This window comes from Chlamydotis macqueenii, chromosome 21, assembly GCF_036417535.1.
Source record: "Chlamydotis macqueenii isolate bChlMac1 chromosome 21, bChlMac1.mat, whole genome shotgun sequence".
NCBI classification, from domain to species: Eukaryota; Metazoa; Chordata; class Aves; order Otidiformes; family Otididae; genus Chlamydotis; species Chlamydotis macqueenii.
This window is the reverse complement of record NC_141576.1, coordinates 8,450,932-8,470,936: the sequence shown is the minus strand read 5'-3', so window position 1 is coordinate 8,470,936 and position 20,005 is coordinate 8,450,932. Positions and strand designations below refer to the sequence as shown.

The window sequence follows — 20,005 nt, the reverse complement described above, 5'->3', positions numbered from 1 at the left end:
GCTATGCCAGGCAGACCCGGCGTCCCTCCTGAAAGCTGTCCGGGGGCTGGGAAAATCTCATGCCTTGACCCTCTGTGGTCACCGCAAGGGTGGTGGGAGGCTGAGCTGCTTCTCCAGGGGGACGTGGTCCTTGCACATTCGCTCCCATCCACTCCTGTTCCTCCCCGCTCTGCTGTACTGCACAGGCCCTGGGAGACTTCTAAGACCTTGCTCAGCCGCCCAGATATCTGGTGTTTGCATCTTTTGCCTTTCATAATCTGGCAATTTTTTTTGTAACTCATGTTGACTTTAATTTAAACTCTTAGGCAAACCCCTGAATACAGATGCAGTCATGTCCGCCCCCAATGTGTGTGCTTACCACGTTAATTATGATGTCCTCATTTTTGTCTCGCTAGGGGATCTTATCACAACGATGGGGGCCGGGCTGCGGTTCGTTTAATAAAAGCTACTTCAAACTGCCAGTCGAGAGCAGGTGATGCCGGGAGGCTGGGTATGTGCACAGTGCCGGTGCTCTTGAGAAGATAGTACCCAGCGTAAAAGCTGCAGATGGTCAGAGACTCTTCTCCCTGGCCATAAGAGCTCATAATTACCATGAAACAGAAAAACTCTTCAAGTCATGGAGATTCCTGAAGCAGGTTCCTCCATCACAAATGCCCGGCAGGTTCTGGGACCTGGCAGAATTTGTGGGACCTCTGTTGCCTTGTGGCATGCTGGAAAGATGAACCTGTGGCATCCAAGCCACCAGTTCAGGTCATCCAGCTTCCCTCCACATGTTTCCACTGATGGCAGAGCACTTATCCATTAGGCCAATGGTACAGGTGTGGTGAGTTGGACCAGTCTCAGACTGGGATCCCATGATGCTGCGTACGACCCAGGGAAAGAGCTGACAGTCCAACCGCTGCCCAAAAAAAGCACCAGGTTTGGAAGAATGATGCTGTAAATGCAAATCCTCCAAGTTCTCCACTGCAGTGGATGCTGACCACTGCCAGAGCTTGGAGATGTACATTTAGCTCCCTGCTCTCTGCTAGTGGTGAGGACACTGCACAGAGGTGTGGGGACATTGCAGTCATGAGCATCGTCTCCTTTGTCAGATCTGGGAGAGAAGTAATGTGTGGTGGTGCTGGACACCCAAAGCAACCACATCAGCTGGGGTCCGAGGCATTTTGGTGCACACAGTGACCTCCTGTTTCCCTTGCTGAATGCTCCTGGAGAGCTCAGAGCCCACAGGTGTTGCAGAGGAGAGCCAGCTGTGCTCTGCAGGGAGCATCCTTGCTGGACGCCGCCAGCTCTGCCCTCGTCCTCTGTGTCTACTCACATGCGTAGCTCTGCCTCACTTACTCCCCAGGAACTCAGCAGGGAAAAGACAGGAAACAGATGCTGTGTTAATTTGTGCTCGATTAACTGCGACAACGACTTCCACACCCTCCGCAGCACAGCGGTGTGTGCACACGTTGGGCCAGGAGCGGGGAGCTGCCTGGCTCCCGCCGGCCCTGGTGCAGGGGTGCGCGAGGAGCTGTGCCACGTCTGCTGCTGCACGAGCTTCAGGGCACCCCTGTGCCCCTTGGCCATTGCGGGAGCTGGTGGGCTAGGAGGCACCGCGCTTTCTGCGGGCTCATTTCTGCGGTTGGGGAAGCTGAGGCATAACGAGGGGGGTGCTGCCACCCACCCGTCCAGCAAAGCACACAGGTCCCTTTCTTTGCTGTCCACCTGAGTGCTGGGGTGCAGAGCAGATCCTCAGTGATCCTAGGAAGAATCTGAGCACTTCTGGAATTCAGAGGATGATTTTTTTTTTTAAAGAATCAGAAATATTTTTCTCTCTTGGCAGTGACTTGGCCCCCACACCCTTTGCCAGCACATTCTCCTGCACCTGGAGCTGCTGCCTTTTCCAGGTTGCTTTCAGCTCTTTCAGAGTAAGAAGCAGAGTTTTCTTCTATAGGTGAGATGCTGGGGGAGTTTTGAATATGTACATCACTGAAACAGCTGCTTTGGTCATCCCAGCACTAGCAGAAGGCACAGGAGCAACACCTTCCCAGGAGCTGCAGGTCAAGGATGTTAAATGAGGAAGGACTCTCCCATCTGAGAGGGGAGAAGGGATCAGGCTGTCTCACAGGTGTTACTGATAAATCTCTTTCCAATAGCTCTTACACTCTGGAGGTGTGATGCTTTCCCCTAGCCATGTCTTGTCCCTGCGGTGCTGGCAGCCGCACAGCGAGGCTGTTGGGTGCCTGTCCCAGCAAATCTGCCTTCTTGCTGGCTCTTGCAGACACTGGGGTGAAGTCTTCAGGCTGACCCCTACCCTGAGCTGAGCATCAGACTCCTTCTTTCTGGGCTGCTGTCGGTTTTGAGTCCACAATGAAACACAGACAACCACTCGCATAAGAAAACACTGTTTTTGCCCAATCAGAGCAAGCCCAGAGGTTTTATTTTAATGCACTTGAAATGCTGCCTAAAAGATTTGTTTTCCTTCTCTGTGCAGCACTGCTGGAGCTCCCTGAACCCCCTCGACAGCACGCAGTCCCCCAAAGTGAGGAGCTGCAGAGCTGACAGCAGGAGGAAAGGGGGCTGCTGAGTGATGGTTTGGCAGGGAGGGCAGCGGACGCTGCAGGGGTGCCAGTACCTTCCCCAGCTTCTGCAGGGCTGCGTCTGGGCTGCCCCTCACAGCTGGACTCGGGCATGGTGGTGGGACTCGGGCACCTTCAAAGCCTGTTGCTGAGACCAGGGAAAGGTCAGAAGGTCTGAAGTCCTCCTCTGCTCCTCTTCCTCCTCCTCCTTCTCCTCTAAGAAGAAGTCAGGTGCCCCAGACCCCTCCATGGGGGATGAGATGGGGGTGCCTGGTTTGGACAGGAATGCAGGCTGAAGAGGTGGTGGGAAGCCCCTAGAGAAGGGAAGGCTCGTGTGTCCCAGTGAGGGGCTGGTGGGGTTGGAGAGGGTGGAGACAAAGACATGTGAGGCAACAGCAAGCCCCTAGAAGTGTCCTGTAGCCTTTGACAACTAAGTTCAACTTTCCTCTCAATTACTGAGCTCATTTGTATCCAAAGTCTCACTATTTCTTCTCATTTTGTGTCAGTCAAAATTGCTTTGTATTAGTTTCCCTGCCTTGGATTACACAAATGTCTCTGTCCCCTCCTAACTCATCCAGTAACTCCCCAGACCACCCCTTCATCGCAGTCCTGCTTGCTTCCACCTGCTTTTGCCCAGCATCCCCTCCCCAAGCTCGCCCTGCTGCTGCTGCTACGTTGAATTTTAAACCCAGATCTACCAAGCCCTTGGATTCCCAGAGCCAGACCCCGATTCAACCTCCCAGCTGGGCTGAGGATTGTGGGCTCACACCGAGGAACCATGCTGACCTTGCCTTGCCTGGGAAGAAGGAGGCTTTGTGCCCCATGGACCCCAGTTTCTTGCTGGGAGTCCTGTGTTCACTGCATGCTTCCCCTCCATCCTGCAGTACGCACCCCGAAACTCATTCTCCAGCTGGAAAACAGTCCGTTCGGTTTGTGCATGGAGATCGCACGAGCCAGGAGAGATCCAGGTGAGCACCATGCAGGTGCCTTCCTCCTGCTGCTGCAAATGGCAGGTTGAGCACCAGGAAAAGGGGCTTGCAGATATGGCCTGGAGAGTTTGGGGCCCTCCCAAACACGGACTGCCATCAGCATCTGCCATCAGATCAGCCTCATGCAAGCATTCCTGTCTGCGAATAGGGGTGCATTTCACCCAGCGCTGCATCAGGGTGGGCTGTGAGAATTACTGCCCAAATTAGTGCTGGGTAAAGTCTACTTCTCTTTATTTTCCCTTGGCCTGTGGCAGCAGTGATCTCTCATCCAGACATGGCTGCGAGAGCAGAGGGAGTTCGTCACGGGGTGGGTGATGGCACAGACTCCTTCATGCCCTGTGCTTGCCCAGTGTTCAAGGACATCTGGAATGACCTGTTCTCTCTCTGTCCCACAGTGGGATTCAATCAATGAAATGGATGAGTTTTTCAGCCCCATCCACACCTACCAGGTCTGTAATGTCATGACTCCCAACCAGAACAACTGGCTACGGACCAACTGGGTTCAACGGGATGGCGCACGGCGGGTCTATGCGGAGATTAAATTCACACTGCGGGACTGTAACAGCATGCCAGGTGTGCTGGGCACCTGCAAGGAGACTTTCAACCTCTACTACCTGGAGTCCGACCGGGACCTGGGCACCAGTACCCGGGAGAGCCAGTTTATGAAGATCGACACCATTGCAGCTGATGAGAGCTTCACCAACGTGGACCTGGGGGTGAGGCGCCTGAAGCTGAACACGGAGGTGCGGGGCGTGGGGCCATTGAGCAAGAGGGGCTTCTACTTGGCCTTCCAGGACATAGGCGCTTGCATCGCCATCGTTTCAGTGCGAGTGTACTACAAGAAGTGCCCGGCAATGGTGAGGAACTTGGCATCCTTCTCTGAGGCTGTGACTGGGGCGGACTCATCCTCCTTGGTGGAAGTACGGGGAGAATGTGTAGGCCATTCAGAGGAGAGAGACACTCCCAAAATGTACTGCAGTGCTGAGGGAGAATGGTTGGTGCCCATCGGGAAGTGCGTGTGCAGTGCTGGCTACGAAGAGCAGCAGGATTCCTGCATGGGTGAGTCCCTGCTTCTTGCTAGTGGTGCCTGCGAGGGGAGGGATGGCTGCAGGAGGCTCTTGCCTCTTTGAGGAAGGGCTGAGGCCAGAAGCATGCTCACAAAAACTTGGAAAGCTAGCCTCTGTGAAGGCCAAGGACTGTCCAAGCCTTTGCTGGTCTTCTTTGTGCTTTCAAAATGTATCACTGGCAAGCTCCTTGGGAGCTCCTGTGAGCCTGACAGTGAGAGGTCTTGGTGCACAGGGCATAGGTTAGGGATGGGGACTGGCTTTGGGATGGGGGCTGTCTTTGGGATGGGTGCTCCCCTGGCTCCATCTTCCCCTAGGATGGAGCACACTGCCCAGAGACCCCAGCCTGGTGCCCCCGGCAGCTCTGGCTGGTGCTGAGATCTCTGCAAGGATCACTCCGATTTGCTGATCGCTCCAGCAAAGCACAGCTTGGCTTCTCCAGAATGTCCCACCGCTTGCTTCCCTTTGCCAGTGGGTTGGAAAGCGAGAAAAGCAAAAAGAAAAACACTGAGCTTTTATGAAACAAGGTTATCATGTCCATCCATCACCCCTCCCCGGGGCCATCACAGAGCCGCGCCATCCGGGGGTGCAGAGACCCTTCCCGGGGGCTCTCTGTGCCGCTGGGCAGACTTCACGCTGCCAACTGTACAAACGGTGATAAGGAAGCGGAGTGACCAGCAGCAGCTGTGTGCCAGGTACGAGGATGCGTGTGTGTACCGAGCACAGTGCTCAGGGCTCCCCATGAGAGCCCTCTGCACAGATTTATTTGCTCTCAGTTCTTTTACGGGAGGTGTTTAGAGGAGCAGCGTGCTGCCTCTGCAAATAAGAGTACAGGGCTTTTGTTTGAGTTTTGTGGAATCGTCAAGTGGAGCGTTTGTCTTAGGGAGACTTGACGCAAGGTTAGGACGTCCGATGCCAGACTGGAACGGATCCAGGTGCTTCTGGGACCTGTGCCGGCCCTGACAGGTCCCCAGCTATGCAGAGTGAGAAGGATGGGCAGAATAATTGCTTCTAACTGAAACTCTTCCTGCCTGCCACCATCGACTGGAAAGTCATTCTGGGATAGATCTGATAATTCAGAAAGGGTCTTCTTCTCCCATGCCAAAGAGTGGGAGCAAAGAGTGCCTGGGTCCAGGCACATGTACTGTGAGAGGGGGCACTGGCATGGGCTGCCTGGACATCTGGGTCCCAACCCCGTGACTACAGGGAGCTGTGGGTTGGAGATTTGGTTCAGAAGGGCCAAATACCCCTTCCCCCTATTCCCCCTGAGGTCCCGTACAGCAGACTCTGCCCCAGAAGATCACCACCCCAAAGCCTGCAGGCTGAGGAAAGCCCTGGGGTCTGTGTTGTGCTGAGCCTACTGCATTTCCCTGTGTTTCCCTGGACACGTATGACTCTCTCCTGGGAGCAAAGCTGTTAGAGAGCTCTTCCTCTGCCCTCCTACTCTTTTCTGGTGGGATTACCCCTACCCATAGGCACGGCACGGGAAGAAGCATGGTCCAACCTGCCTCCCCGGTTCGGGTGGACACAGACAGAGGCTGGTCCTTGTGCACACAGATGGACTCAAACTCACGCTGCTCAACCAGCTAGGCTCTCGGGTGAAGCTCTCCAGGGCTTGTGGCATCAGAAACAGGATAGAAATGTCGCTGGACTTTCTCTGCCCTCAGAGTCATCTCGCCCTCCTGCCTTCCCTGTCCCATTTATCCTCAGCAGCTCCTAGCATGGGGAGTCTGATAGCCCAGCATCGAGCGAGCAGGGGCAGCACCTCCCTCCTAGCATCTCCTTTGGTGGGTGGGCGTAGAGTACACATACTTACACATGAAAGCAAATAGATTCAAATCTCTGCTCTAGGCTTCTTGTGCCTGATTGGGGCAGAGTTCAATTTTCACTGTGAAAAGTGCCCTTCTAGAATGATTTATAACCCCAGCGGATCTATCAGAGTTGGAAATTAGCCGTTTTAATTGTCAGGCGGACAAAAGCAGGATTCCAGTGGCTGTCGCCCCAGCAATTTTTCATTATCCATCACAGGGATGAGATGATATAAATCACTCCTTGTGGCCCTAATAATCTTTCTATAAATATCAGGGAAATTCATTTTTTTGCTTGGGGGGAAAAAATTAGAGAGAAGATACTTTACCTCTATAGCAGTGTTTAAAATGTGATTCCAAATTAATTTCCTTCTGCCTTTCACAGCCAGACGCCTTATTTGTCAAAGCTAAAGATGTTTGAACAGTGGAGATTTCTTCCCCTCCTCTTTAGCATTCATTTTTCTCAGGGCCTGCCAGAGTGATGGAAGACAGCTCAGAAAACCAGATCATGGCCAGAGCTGTTCCCAGTCCTTCAGAAGAGAAGGAAGGCTGTGTCAAGGAAGGACAGGGTGAGGTCGGATGTGGTGGAGGACGTGTAGGAACCCAGGGAGCTTGCCACTTGTCCCCTTCACTCTTGGTTGCCACCTTGGATGCCCCTTTCTTTGTGCAGGAGCGTGGTGACTGGGATCTTTGACCCCTTGCACTTACCTGGCGGGATCCACACATTTCATCTTGTTGTGATGTTCTGCTGTTTGCCATAGGGATGTGAGGGGCACTTTCTGAGGGATCAGGGCAGCCAATCTCAGTCCAGGGGCACTGGGTCAGGACCACACTAAGAACGCCAGCTAGCCTGGCATCAGATGCGTCACAGCCTGCATTGCACAAGACATTTTCCCCTTATATCTGGCATCCACCTGATTTATCTTCAGAGGCACAGGACCCCTTTTCCAGCTATGGCTGGGCACGGGTGCTGCAGTGCACATTAGTGTCTCTTACACACAGCAAAGAGCAGCTGCTCTGCCTAAATAGCAGAAGAAGCAATAGCGTGAGTGAAAATGATCTGCCCCAGCAATTTATCAGATAAGAAGACAATCAGCGTAATTCACCTTATTTATATGCAGCTGCTGTACGGGACAGATATAGACCCATTTCAATAAGGTCAGTGCAATTACAGAAATGAGAAAGGGGAGAACTTTAACCCTGGGTCTGCTCCTGTGGGAAAGGAAGAAACCCACAAGCCACCTCCTCAAACAGCCATGAGGCTGAGAGCCAGGACATGCGTACCCCATCCTGCGGATGCATGGGGAGGTGGACAGGGAGTCTCACTGTCACAAACGGGTGATTTAGACCTCCTAAAGAACCACTGTCAAAGGTGTTAGCAAAAGTGGTTTTAATGTGATGTAAAAGAGTAACTTATCAAAGCTCTATGGCAAGGTTCACTCTACTACTGTACGGCACAATCATTTGAACAGTGATTCAAAACTATCAAGGAACAAATCAAAGTTACCAAGACAAAATCAAAGTTACCCAGATAAAATAAAAGTTACCAAGGCACAAATCAGAGTTACCAAGGCACAAGTCAAAGTTACCGGGACAAAATCAAGGTTTCCATACTACAAGGTTATATGTGATATTGGTCGCTTACCAAAGATCTGCTGTTGGTAAAAGGTCTCTCTGCCTCGAGGAGCAATTTTGGGAGGTGTCCCAGCTAAAGGGGAGATCGTCACTCTGCAGCCAGGCTGCTCAGCCAGGAGAGCTCAAAGAAGGCTCATTTAGGCTGTCATATTTGTGGAATGAAGTGGTTGGCTTGCAGTTAAGTTACATGCGATGGGAAAGGTGCGCATGAGGCTCCTTGTACCCACAGCTTGCTTTGTTCCTTGATAAATGTGTCTCAGAAGAGCCACCCACTATCCATGTGTTAATCACATGATTGGTGTTCCAAGCTCATGTGCATCAATGCTCGCTGTGTCATGCTGCTCCAGTTTTCAAAGAACAGATTGAAACTAGAGGAGTTCTTGGCCCATTTATGGTTTAGGACTTTACCTCCTTTGGAGCCTCTATGAAACTAATGCTGGTTTGGTTAAGGGGTCCACCTGCATCCTTCACACTTAGGCAGGTGAGTACGGTGGTTCTTCACCCACTCCCCTCCTTCCAGCCCTGGCCAGCCCCATTTTGGGGAGGGCTGCTGGGCTCCTGGCCCACCAAGGCTTTAGGTCCATGGTCCTTCCATCAGGGTCAGCCTTTTGGGGTGGATCTGAATTATTCCTTGGGCTGTGTCTGTCACCAGCTACCATTGAGAAAAGCTGGAAAGCCAGGCTAGAATCTGTTTACGTGATGGCAAGTACATGCGCAGAGATTTGGTCTGGAGCATCAGAAGCAGCACCATGGCTACGGATCACAGTGCTGCTCTCTGGGAGCTGACACAAACCCATCCATCCAACCAGCCACAGAGACCTCCAGGAGCGCAGAATCTCTCAGGAAGTGTTTCCTTTAATGAACAAATGAAAAAGGGTAAAAAAGAAGGGACAGGCAGGTTGTTGACACCCTGTTGTCAGAGTGAGGCTTTGGCAGAAATGCCATTCCCAAAGATCGCCTTGAAACATGGGTTTCAGGAGTAGTTCAGACATTTTTGTCAAAAGTCTGGGACCAGGCATCTTAGCTTCCGAATGTCCTGATTGTTCTGGCTGCTTTTCCTCTGTGGTGCTCTGTGCTCGGGGCCATCGGCTTTGCTGTTGCCTTTGGCTGGGAAACAGTGATCAGGGAGCAACAATTAAGCACTTGCTGCTCCATCAGCCTGTTAGCACAGGAGGAGGGGTGTTTGTAGCCTGCCAGGGCTGACCAAAAATAGCTGCCAAACAGAGGTCTGATGTGTGTGGCTGAACCAGGATCTGGCCATGGGATAGACTTCACCCAGCTCTGCTTAAGCCAAAAAAAATAGCCTGTGTCCTCTGGACAAGGAGAAGAGAGGCAGGCTGTGACTGCTGGGACCCTTTCTGCTCCAGCTCCCAATGGCCCCTCATGGACAAATCCCTCTGCTGCTGGGCTCTCCTGTGCATCCTGTGGCATAAGACTGGTGGAAATGGATCTGGAGAGTCTGGTTAGCAATGTGGAAGCCAGTTAATTATTTCCTGTTGGTTTCATGCTGATGAACCAATCAGCAAATTAAATGTACCTTAGACCTTCCTCACGGGCAACTTTAATTGAGCAATTAAAGCGCCATGGCATTGCTAATTAAGAGGAGAAAATACTCAGCTTGGTAATTATGTTCTCTTGAATACAGTTTTTCATCCATGGACCTTTATGAAGAAAGTCAGTGGAGATTGACTTTCCAGCTGGTGAGACAAGGGGCGAGCAGAGCTATATGGTGTGAGAGGAGGGGAAACCCCATCCAGCTGCACCCCGTCACCCATGTACCATTCTGGTGGGCACAACCCCGGCCATGCAGGGTCAGGGTAAGCCCTGGAAACACCAGGGGACAAAATAACATAGATGGAGCCATTGGCAGGGGAAGCCAGGTCAGAGAGAGGGACTCCAGCTGTGCTGGGATGGGCAATGACCTGCGGCCACAGCAGCAAACCTTTGCAGCTGTGTGAACAGATGTGGTCCAGATGCTGGTGTTGGCAAGGGAGGAAAGGTGGAGGCATGTAAGCTGCTTTCCTTGGGCTTGGGTGTGAGGGGACGGACCTCTTTGCCTAGTGCTCTGCACAAGGAGATGCTGCTTGCCCCAGGATACCTACCCAGGGAGACCAGAGCCTGTGCTCCCTTCCTTCAGCACAGAAAAAGGGTGGAGAAGTATGTAGGGAGGAGGAACGATATGCTGGTGGGTTAAGGGACCCCAGCAGAGCCTTACTCCAAACTCGTTATCTAAGTCGGAGATGCTCTGAGAAGCCTCAGGCTTCTCTTTCCTTTTTCTGCTGAGAGAGGTTTTTTCCTTTCTGTATAAGAGCATCGCATGGCAACCGTTGTGTCTTCATGTGAAACAGCCAACACAGGCTGCTCAGTTGGAAACAGGACACTGGTCTTGCCAGGGTGACTCCAAGAACACCCCTTTTTCTTGGCTCTGAGCTGCATGGGACCCCAAAATTGTGTGCAGGGGTCACACATGCCTCTGTCAACCAGCAAACCTGGGATTTCGGGGCACCCATTACCAACTCCCTTTGGTCCTGCCTGGAAACATATGTCCCATATAGCAAGGAGACAGATTTTTAACTGTGTGTCAAAATCCCCTGTCCCTGCAACTCCAGACAAACACATTGGAATATGTTTCGTGTTTCTTTGCAAATCGGTGTGGATTTCAAGGAGACTTTCACGCAAGTCCCAGCACACGCATGCCAGCTCCGGTGGCTGTGATGCCTGCTCAGGGTCTCCCGTGCCTGCTGGCAGGCTATCAGGCTGTCGTACCCAGAGCTAGACTGCACCACTGCCCTGGGCGCCCAGCACAGAGGGTTTCTGCTGTGAGTTTACCAAAATAAATCCTTCAAGGGCACGAGCAGTGATAGTTTCGAAGATGCGCTACAGGAATTATGCAAACGTCCTTTCAGTGATGCCAGGCAAGAAAATCAAAGAAACTTAGCGACTCATAAGGTTTTCAGTGTTGGTTTGCAAGCCAGTCAGCTGCTTTGTAAAATACAGGCAATACCCGCTGGTAAGATTATATCGCCTTCTGTTTATCCTGTGCAAAGCCCCACATCCTAAAAAAAATAAAAACAACAAAAAAACAATCCAAAACATCCAGGTATCAGACTTCAGTAGGAACAGACATGAAAGATGTGTCAGAGCCACAAGTCGTTTGCGAAGTTTGGGCTGGACATTAGGAAATACTTCTTCCTCTGGAAGAAGGAGTGCCTGGGAAGCTGTTGTTGGGGAGTTCAGAGACCTGGCATTTTGCACTGTTACTTGCTCTGGAGATGGTGCAATGTGATGGGAGGCTGGAGACCCTAAGTTCACCACCAGCATATTCAGAGGCTTGGTGTGGTCATCTTGCATGGGGAAGATGCTCCTCATTCCCACTGAGCAGTAGGACCATGCCAAAAATTTGTTCTGTACTTGGCATGAGATCCAGATCCCACCCATGTCACTACTTCTTGTGTGACATATTCTTCCCCTTCCTGAGAACAAGATGCTGCTGCTGACACTTCTCTGTGAAGAAGAAAGGGATCCAAAAGCTGACTGTGCTCAGCTGTGCCGGGGTGAGGGCCGTGCTGGTCCCCACGATGCTCTTCACTTGCTTCTGCTGGAGTGCTGGGCACTCTTATTTTAAATCCCACCTGTATATATCCACAGTCATATGCGCGTGGTGAGAGGGCTCACAAACCCTCTAAAGCTGAATACTGGTTTCCTCAGGGGCTGGGATCAAGTTTTTGGTGTTTTGTATGTTCTTTCTTCACTTATGCATCTTTGCTCCCTGAAGCCTTGAAGCAGGGTTATCTCCAGCACTGTCGTCTGCAGGGGTGGCTCTCGTTGGGCCCTGCTCCTTCCTGAACGCAACGTTTTCTGGGTTTGATTTTGGCCTGGTGAAAACTGTGGGTTTTTCAGAAGCCTTGGATAGTTCTATCTAAAACCCTGCGACAAAACTGAGTTTTGGAAACCACTTTTTTTTTTTCTAATTATAGCATTAGGCTGCCTGTTTCCATCTGACTCCTGCAAGCTGTAGCATTTCCCGATAAGCTTTATAAAAAAAGCCTTTGCTCCAAGAGTGTGCCAGGCTGTCTCACCTGCATAAGTCTGCACAGCGTCACCTCGACTCCACTCCCACAGAAGGATGTCTGCACCAGGCAGCAGAGCAGTACTCACAGCAGACTGGGATTTGGATGCTTCCTGGTTTGTTTGTTTTTTTTTAATTTAAAAAAAAAAAAAGACGTAGGGAAGAAGAGCAGGGCAGAGACAGAGGTGCTTTCAACAGTACTGATTTCCAGGCAAGAAGCAAGACGTGCTGATTTTTCTAGAGCAGCATCATGCAGAAGTCCAGTTTGGGATGCCAGTCTAGACCACCATGGGTCAGTTTGTTCAGCACTACCAGTGGAATTACTCCACTTGGAAGAGCAGGGCCCTCCTTACTCAACTTGTCCTGATGGCTGAGAAATCTAGGCACCCTGTGCTGGGTGCCCTTAGTTGCAGGTACCATTTGCTCACAGTCTGATATGTAGGGTTTTGCCAGCTTTGCACAATCTTCATGGGTGAAAATCCCCCCGTGCCCCTCTCTGCAACATTCGGGGGTGTGAAGGAGTGTGAGACAGTGTGAACTGTGGGAAGAAGGGACAAGCAGTGTGGAGGTGATATGAGGTGGAGACTAGGGTGATATGAGACAAGTTCAGGTCTGTAGAGTGGTGTGATGGGTTGCAAGGTAGTACTGGGGGCTGGAAATGCTGTGAGCTGTGCAAAGGTGATGCAAGGTGGAAATTGGGCTGTAAGGGATGTAAGGTTGTGCTTAGGTGCAGGAGGTAAGGCAGTGATGGGGGTATGAGACGGTGCAGCGGCAAGCAGCACACAAAGGATGCACAGAGCATCGGCCGTCGGGTAATGCATGGTCTGGGGACTAAGAGTTTGATAAAGATAGCCAGCCCAGCCAGCCTTGAAAACCCCCTCCGGACCACTGACCAACTTGAGGACGGAGCCTGGGCTGAGCTGGGATTGCAGGGAAAGGGGAGCACACCCTTGAAAAAACACAAGGTTTGGGGCAATGATGGGGACGCCTCTTTTTAAGATACGACTGTGAATAACATGCTTCTGTTTCAGTGTGTATGTCATGTGGGAGGTGAGATTGGAAGCATCATGCTGAAACTGGATTGAAAGAAGCTGTGTTTTTGTGTGTTAGCTCCTCCCACAGCCTGAAGGGCTCTGGGACTGGTGCCTGTCTCTGACTGTCACAATGGCTATGACATCCTTGTTTCTGTCTCTATCCCTTCCCAGCACCACCAAAGGGAGGGATGCGGCTGCTCTTCTGCTGCTTGCTGATGCCCAGCTTTGTTGCAGGGTCAGGGAAGGGGGCAATTGGTGGCACCGGTGCCACGGAGTTGCCCCATGGCACCCTCCCAGCGGTGCCCTCGTCCTGCCCAGACCCCCTGGGCTGAGGATGAAGCCAAGAGGGAGTGACATGGGGTTGGTGCTTACATTTGCAGCCCCACTGAAGTAGCCCTTGGTGGTCTCGCTGGGGCCACCTGCAGAACATCAGTCCTGGACGGTGACTTTGGACTGAGAAGAGCAGCTCGTTCCCATCTAGTGTATCCTTGACAGGTTCATCTATCATCTCCTGAGCTCTGCCAGCTTATTAGCAGATGTTGTCCTGTCCCCAGAGGCTGGTGAGGGAGGGAAACAAACGGCCTGGACTACAGATGGCTGGCAGAGCTCTCCCTACGCTCACGGTTTCTGAAACAAGCCTGCTGCTCCAGGGCTCCTTGTGCAGGCGATGCTCACAAGAGTGGAGCTGGTGGGCTGAGAAAAACTTGCAAGATATGCTGTGCAGAGGGGGAGATCATTAGAAGCCCCATGGCTGGGGTGATAATTAGAGACCCACCTATGCGACAGGGAGCTGGAGATGTTCTCTGCCGAGCACAGATTTAGTGTCAGCTTTTGTAGGCTCTGCTTGTGACACTGGGGCCAGCTAGGTGTCTGGTCGGCAAGCCCAGTGTAGATGTGCAAGTTGAGCTGGGCTGTGGGCGAAGGTCTGCTGCTGTCCCATGTGCATGGCAAAACCACACCGTGAGATGAAACTGCAAGAAAGATGGGGAGAGACTGTTCAGTAGGGCCTGTTGTGACAGGACGAGGGGAAATGGTTTTAAAATAGAGGGAGGTAGATTCAGGTTAGATTAGGAAAAAATTTTTACACTGAGGGTGGTGGAGCACTGTCCCAGGTTGCCCAGAGAGGTGGTGGATGCCCCATCCCTGGAAACATTCCAGGCCAGGTTGGCCGGGGCTCTGAGCAACCTGGTCTGGTTGGAGATGTCCCTGCTCCTTGCAGGGGGTTGGACTGGATGACTTTTGAAGGTCCCTTCCAACCCTAACCATTCTGTGATTCTGTAGGGAGAAGCAGCCTTGGCAGGGTTTTGCAGGGGGAATGGCCACAGAAGGAGGACACCAGTAGCAGGACTTCTGGTGGTACACAAAGAGACAGGACTTGAGATCCTCAGACAAAGAGCAAGGATATCAACTGCCTAAAATAATTTTAAAAATAAAAAAAAGAAATCCCCACCTTCTGCAGGGCTCCTGCAAGGAGATGAGATAGATTTTAGACCCGGTGTGTTAGGCTGAGTTTTTCTCACTGGTCATTTCTCTGCTGGTTTGCTCTTTCCAGAGCTAAGCCAGGAGGTCCTGATCTTCCACATATCATTGGCCTGGCATGAGAGAGCTCAATCCAGAGCAGGACGTGCCTGTCGTCCTGTACTGTAGAGATTTCCTGTCTTGGCGGGTTCCAAGCTGGTGCCCTGCGAAAGGCTTTGCACGTGTGTCCTGCTTCCATCTAAAGCAAGCACTGAGATGCAGCGGAGGTGCATGCCCCCATCCAGAGCAGAGCCCGCCTCAGCGCCGGCGGCTCTCCAGGCCTCCTTGCCTGCTCATGCTGCCCAGGTGCCGGGATGTGGCTCTCAACAGCTCTGCCCTGAAGCACAAATTCACCTGTAATTTGTCATTTAGGATAATTTTCACCCTGAATGCATCTAAAATAATTATGAATCATTACTACAGGTAATTAACATGGAGGGGTTTTTTTACAGCATTAAATGCTAAGCGATTACAATCCTTAGTGCAAATCTGCTGTGCTTCATGTTCCCATCCTTCCTGCTGGCCCATCTCTCCACACCTGACAGAGCACTGATTTCTCTGCCCGTAATTGAGTGTTGGTGGGGGGAACCACTCCAGTGCCTCTTGAATCAATAGTCCCTCTTGCTGGTTCCTGCATGGAGACGGTTTGCAGGTCCAAGGTGGGTTCATACAAGTTGAAGGCAGAAATCCTGGGATGCACACTGGCTAGTATGGACTGTGGGGCGGCTCGTTGCTCCATTCCCATCTGGTAGGCTGTGCTCATGCTGCATCTTCATCCTTTTCCATAAGGAAAAACTGGGATTTTTTCTTTCTTAGAGATTTTTTTTCCCCTCAGCTGGCTACCTCCCAAATTTGTCCCTACTTGAGAGCATGATTTAACAGCACTCATTTCAATCTTACACCCAAAACCAAGGAGTTGCAGACCAGAGGGTGTTGTAGAATCAGACAAAGGGCATTTAGTAAAGGCAGAGACTCTCTGGCTCTCTTGGTGTGTGGCATCACGAGGACCAGTCAGCACCAGAGCTTGGCAAATGTCCCAGGTGGTCCTTGGTGCGGCTGGCTGGGAACAGCAAACCTACGCTCCCAGCTCTGCCTCCCCTGTTTTCTCTCATCTTCTGGTGCCCTTGAGGAGGTGAAAGGAGCTGAAATGCCTTCCTCTGCCATTGCTGGAAGTAGCTCTGTTGTAAAGAGGCTGTGGTATTACAGTGTGTGATATGTGAAATACGTTGGTAGCAGTCAGGCTAGGGAGATCTGTGGCAAGGAAAGGAGTGTTATTAATAAGAAAACAAATCAACATCTAGAAGCAGAATAAACAGAAAGCACAGAGGGACCCAGACCACTGGGGATGCTGGATTGCAAACAAAACCCTTCTACAAGCTTGGAAGAAAAAATTGAGGCTGTAGGCAGAGCTGACCACTGGGAGTAAAGATGGGAAAACGAAGGTATTACTGCCTCGGTAGGAAAACCAGAAATGAATCAGAGCCAGGAACAGCGCTTGAATCACTCGAACTGGTCCTAGAAGGACTTGATGAACACAGGGACGCAGACAGACCCTGTTTTTCCTTCCTTGGAACTGAAATATGCAAGAGAGGACAGATCCTTCCACCCCCGGACAGATACCTGATATGCCACATGTCAGTCTCGAGCTAATCGATTTTCCTAATGAGATATGAGTTGTTAGTTTGTGTGACAAATGGTTCACCCGAGGGGCTGCTGGGGTGGTGGGGCGGGGGGTAGGACGGAGCAGACTGGTGTCAGCCCCGGCGTGGGATGAGCGTGAGTGCAGTTCCCGGCACCAGGAGGAAGCAGAGCAGCTGAAGGCATCTTGTGCTGTCAGAAAAAACTCCGGCTGGCTTCTTCGGCCTTGCTGTCCCTCTGCAAAGAGCAGGCGGCATGCATGTGCTGCTGGTTTGCTGCAACGTGAAACAAGAGAGGATGTTTTCCCGTCTTCTGTGCAAGAAAACTTGTTGCTCTGTATAGCAGCACATCAGGGAGTTGCAGGGGAAGGTGCATCACATCCCAGGTGCAGAGCTTTTATTCCCTAAGCCACCCACACAGATGCTCTGGGCACCTGGGCACACCCAGCATGAGTAGCATGGCAGCCGCTGTGAAGTGAGGATGGTGCCATAAATTCGTCCCATAAATGATGGTTCTTAGAATGGTTTACAAGGTAATTTCTGGCGTTGGCTTGTTTGATCTTTGCAGTGCTGACCTGCCCGGTGGTGGCCCAGACGGGTGGCTCTGGGCGGCAGGCACAGGTGCAAGGGGAGCACCTCCAGCTCTGCAGGCAGCTCACACAAAGCCGGGGCATGCAAGCCTGCTTGTGAAACAGTGGGGAACAGGTACCCCACTGGGGTGGTGGACGGCGGAAAGTGCAGACTGGGGGGAGTGACCAGAGCAGTTTTCACAGAGCCTGGTTTCCAGCTGGACTCACCCAGGCACTGTGGGAAGGGCTGGTTTCCCACACACTGGGAGGGGGGTGAAAGTGGGGTCCAGCTTTGTGCTGGTGGCCTTTGCCAGGCAGCGTGGTGCTCCTCATCCAGGTGCATCCCTCTGACCTCTTGCCCCTTCCCTACTCTGCAGCCTGCCAGCTGGGATTTTACAAGTCAGCCCCTGGGGACCAGCTGTGTGCCAAGTGCCCCTTGCACAGCCATTCGGAGAGCCGGGCGGCTCGCGTGTGCCGCTGTGACAGCAGCTTCTACAGGGCCCTGCAGGACCCCCCCTCAGCCGCCTGCACACGTGAGTACCCTGGCTGCCCAGGCATCCATCCGTACTGCAGCGGGGCAGGGATGCACGCGGGCTGAGCCCATCATCCACCCTTGCCTCTCTGCGCGCTGCCCAAGGCTCCCCAGCAGCCTTTCAACCCTGTCTCCCTTCGGTGCACGAGCTGAGACCTCCTTAGCTGGACACCCTCACTACCCTCTGTCTCATCCTCATCCTGCTGCTTTCCAAACATCCCTGGCCAGAGCCTCCTCCCCTCCCAGGACTCTCTCCTGCAACAGAGCAGTGTCAGACCATGGCTTTTCCAGCAAGCTTGCGTGCTCACACACCAGCCAGCGTGCCAGCCGCTTGCTGCCTGCTTTCCTTTGCAGAAATGCACGGGGAGATGGAGCCCTGCGAGGCCACGCGTCAGCACTAGTGTTGCTGCACTCTCCCTTGGTGCGTGGGCAGATGGCAGCACCAAGCTTGTTACGTGCTTTCCGCTCAGCTCTCTGCAATAGGCTGCTTTCAGAGGTCTGGTGCTATTGAAAGGGGACAGGCTGTTGATGTGGTCTACCTGGACTTCAGCAAGGCCTTTGACATGGTCTCTCACAGTATTCTCCTAGGGAAACTGGCTGCCTGTGGACTGGGTAGGTATACCCTTCTTTGGATAAAGAATTGGCTAGGGGGCCGTGCCCAGCGGGTGGTGGTTAATGGAGTCAAGTCCAGCTGGCAGCCTGTTACAAGTGGTGTCCCCCAGGGGTCGGTACTTGGGCCCATCTTGTTCAATATCTTTATTGATGACCTAGACGAGGGGATTGAGTGTACCCTCAGTAAGTTTGCAGATGACACCAAGTTGGGTGGCGGTGTTGATCTGCCTGAGGGTAGGGAGGCTCTTCAGAGGGATCTGGATAGGCTGGATCACTGGGCTGAGCTGAATGGCATGAGGTTCAACAAGGCCAAGTGTCGGGTCCTGCACTTTGGCCACAATAACCCCATGCAGCGCTATAGGCTCGGAGCTGAGTGGCTGGAGGACTGTGAAGAGGAAAGGGACCTGGGGGTCCCTGGTTGAGCATCCTGGTTGATGCTCAGCTGAACATGAGCCGACAGTGTGCCCAGGTGGCCAAGAGGGCCAACGGCATCCTGGCCTGCATTAGAAATAGTGTGGCCAGCAGGAGCAGGGAGGTAATTGTCCCCCTGTATTCGGCACTGGTGAGGCCGCACCTTGAGTATTGTGTTCAGTTTTGGGCCCCTCACTACAAGAAAGACATTGAAGCCCTGGAACGTGTCCAGAGAAGGGCAACAAAGCTGGTGAGGGGTCTGGAGCACAAGTCTTATGAGGAGCGGCTGAGAGAGTTGGGATTGTTTAGTCTGAAGAAGAGGAGGCTCAGGGGAGACCTCATTGCACTCTATAGCTTCCTGAAGGCAGGTTGTGATGAACAGGGGTTTGGCCTCTTCTTCCAGGCAACAAGCAGGACCCGAGGAAATGGCCACAAGTTGTACCAGAGGAGGTTTAGATTGGACTTGAGGAAAAACTTTTTCTCTCAAAGAGTGGTAAGGCACTGGAACGGCCTGCCCAGGGAGGTGGTGGAGTCTCCGTCCCTGGCAGTGTTCAAGAGGCGGCTTGATGAGAAGCTACAGGATATGGTTTAGTAGCTGTGGCAGCAATGGTAGTGGGAAGACGGTTGGACTAGATGATCTTATAGGTCCCATCCAACCATGTGATTCTATGATTCTAGGATTCTATGACAAGAGCATCCCAGGAAGAGTCTTCCTTTCTGCATTTGGTCCAGGAGGGCAGAGGGGTGTGCTAGCAGAAGCCAGGATGAAAGACAGGTCAGCAGCATCTGACTGGTGTTTCCCTAGGGGATGTCCACCCAAGACTGTTAATCTCTCCAGGAAAAGTTAGTTTACCCTTCCCTTTAGATGAGTGTTGTGGTTTTGTTTAGTAAGGGGGGCCTAAGGTGGCAGCTTCTGTAGGAAACTGCTGGAAGTCACTCCCCTTTGTTCAGTGGACTCGGCCGGGCCTAGGGCGGACCTGCTGCTGGCCAAGGCCAAGCCAATTGGCAGCAGAATGTTCCGTGATAACACCTCTGTGATAACGTATTTAAGAAGGGGAAAACAGGAAAGAAAAGGGAAGACAAGATGTGAAGAAGCTGAGTGGGGGCAGAGGTGCAGAGGGGGAGGAGCGAGCCTTGCGGGCCTTGCAGGCCTCACCCTCTGGCCTCTCGCCAGGTGGCCGACTGGGCCCAACTCGGCCCGGCCTGGCTGCAAGAAGTGGAGAGGAGATGAGATGTGAAGAGATTCTGAGAGGCGTCTGCCAGCCTGTTGTGAAGAACTTTTCTTGTGAGAGGAACAGCTGCAGACACCAAGGTCAGTGAAGAAGGAGGGGGAGGAGTAATGCGGCTCCTGGCCAAGATTTCCCTGCAGCCTGTGGTGATGGCCATGGTGGAGCAGGTTGTCCCCCTGCAGCCCATGGAGGTCCACGGAGGAGCAGAGATCCCCCTGCAGCCCGGGGAGGACTCCACACTGGGGGAGGTGGAGGCCTAAAGGCAGCTGTGGCCCATGGAGGGCCCGCTGGGGCAGCTGTTCTGGAGGGTCTGCACCCCATGGAAGAGATGACCCAC

General features: G+C 52.6%; 1 protein-coding gene across 1 annotated transcript in view; it reads left to right on the top strand.

The window, feature by feature from the left end:
• EPHA8 (EPH receptor A8) overlaps positions 1 to 20,005 on the top strand; it is a 51,581-nt gene that overhangs the window by 17,454 nt on the left and 14,122 nt on the right. The window contains exons 3-4 of the mRNA XM_086764711.1: positions 3,946 to 4,609; positions 17,262 to 17,417. Coding sequence (XP_086620837.1) covers positions 3,946 to 4,609; positions 17,262 to 17,417 — 820 coding nt within the window. The remainder of the gene's footprint in view (positions 1 to 3,945; positions 4,610 to 17,261; positions 17,418 to 20,005) is intronic.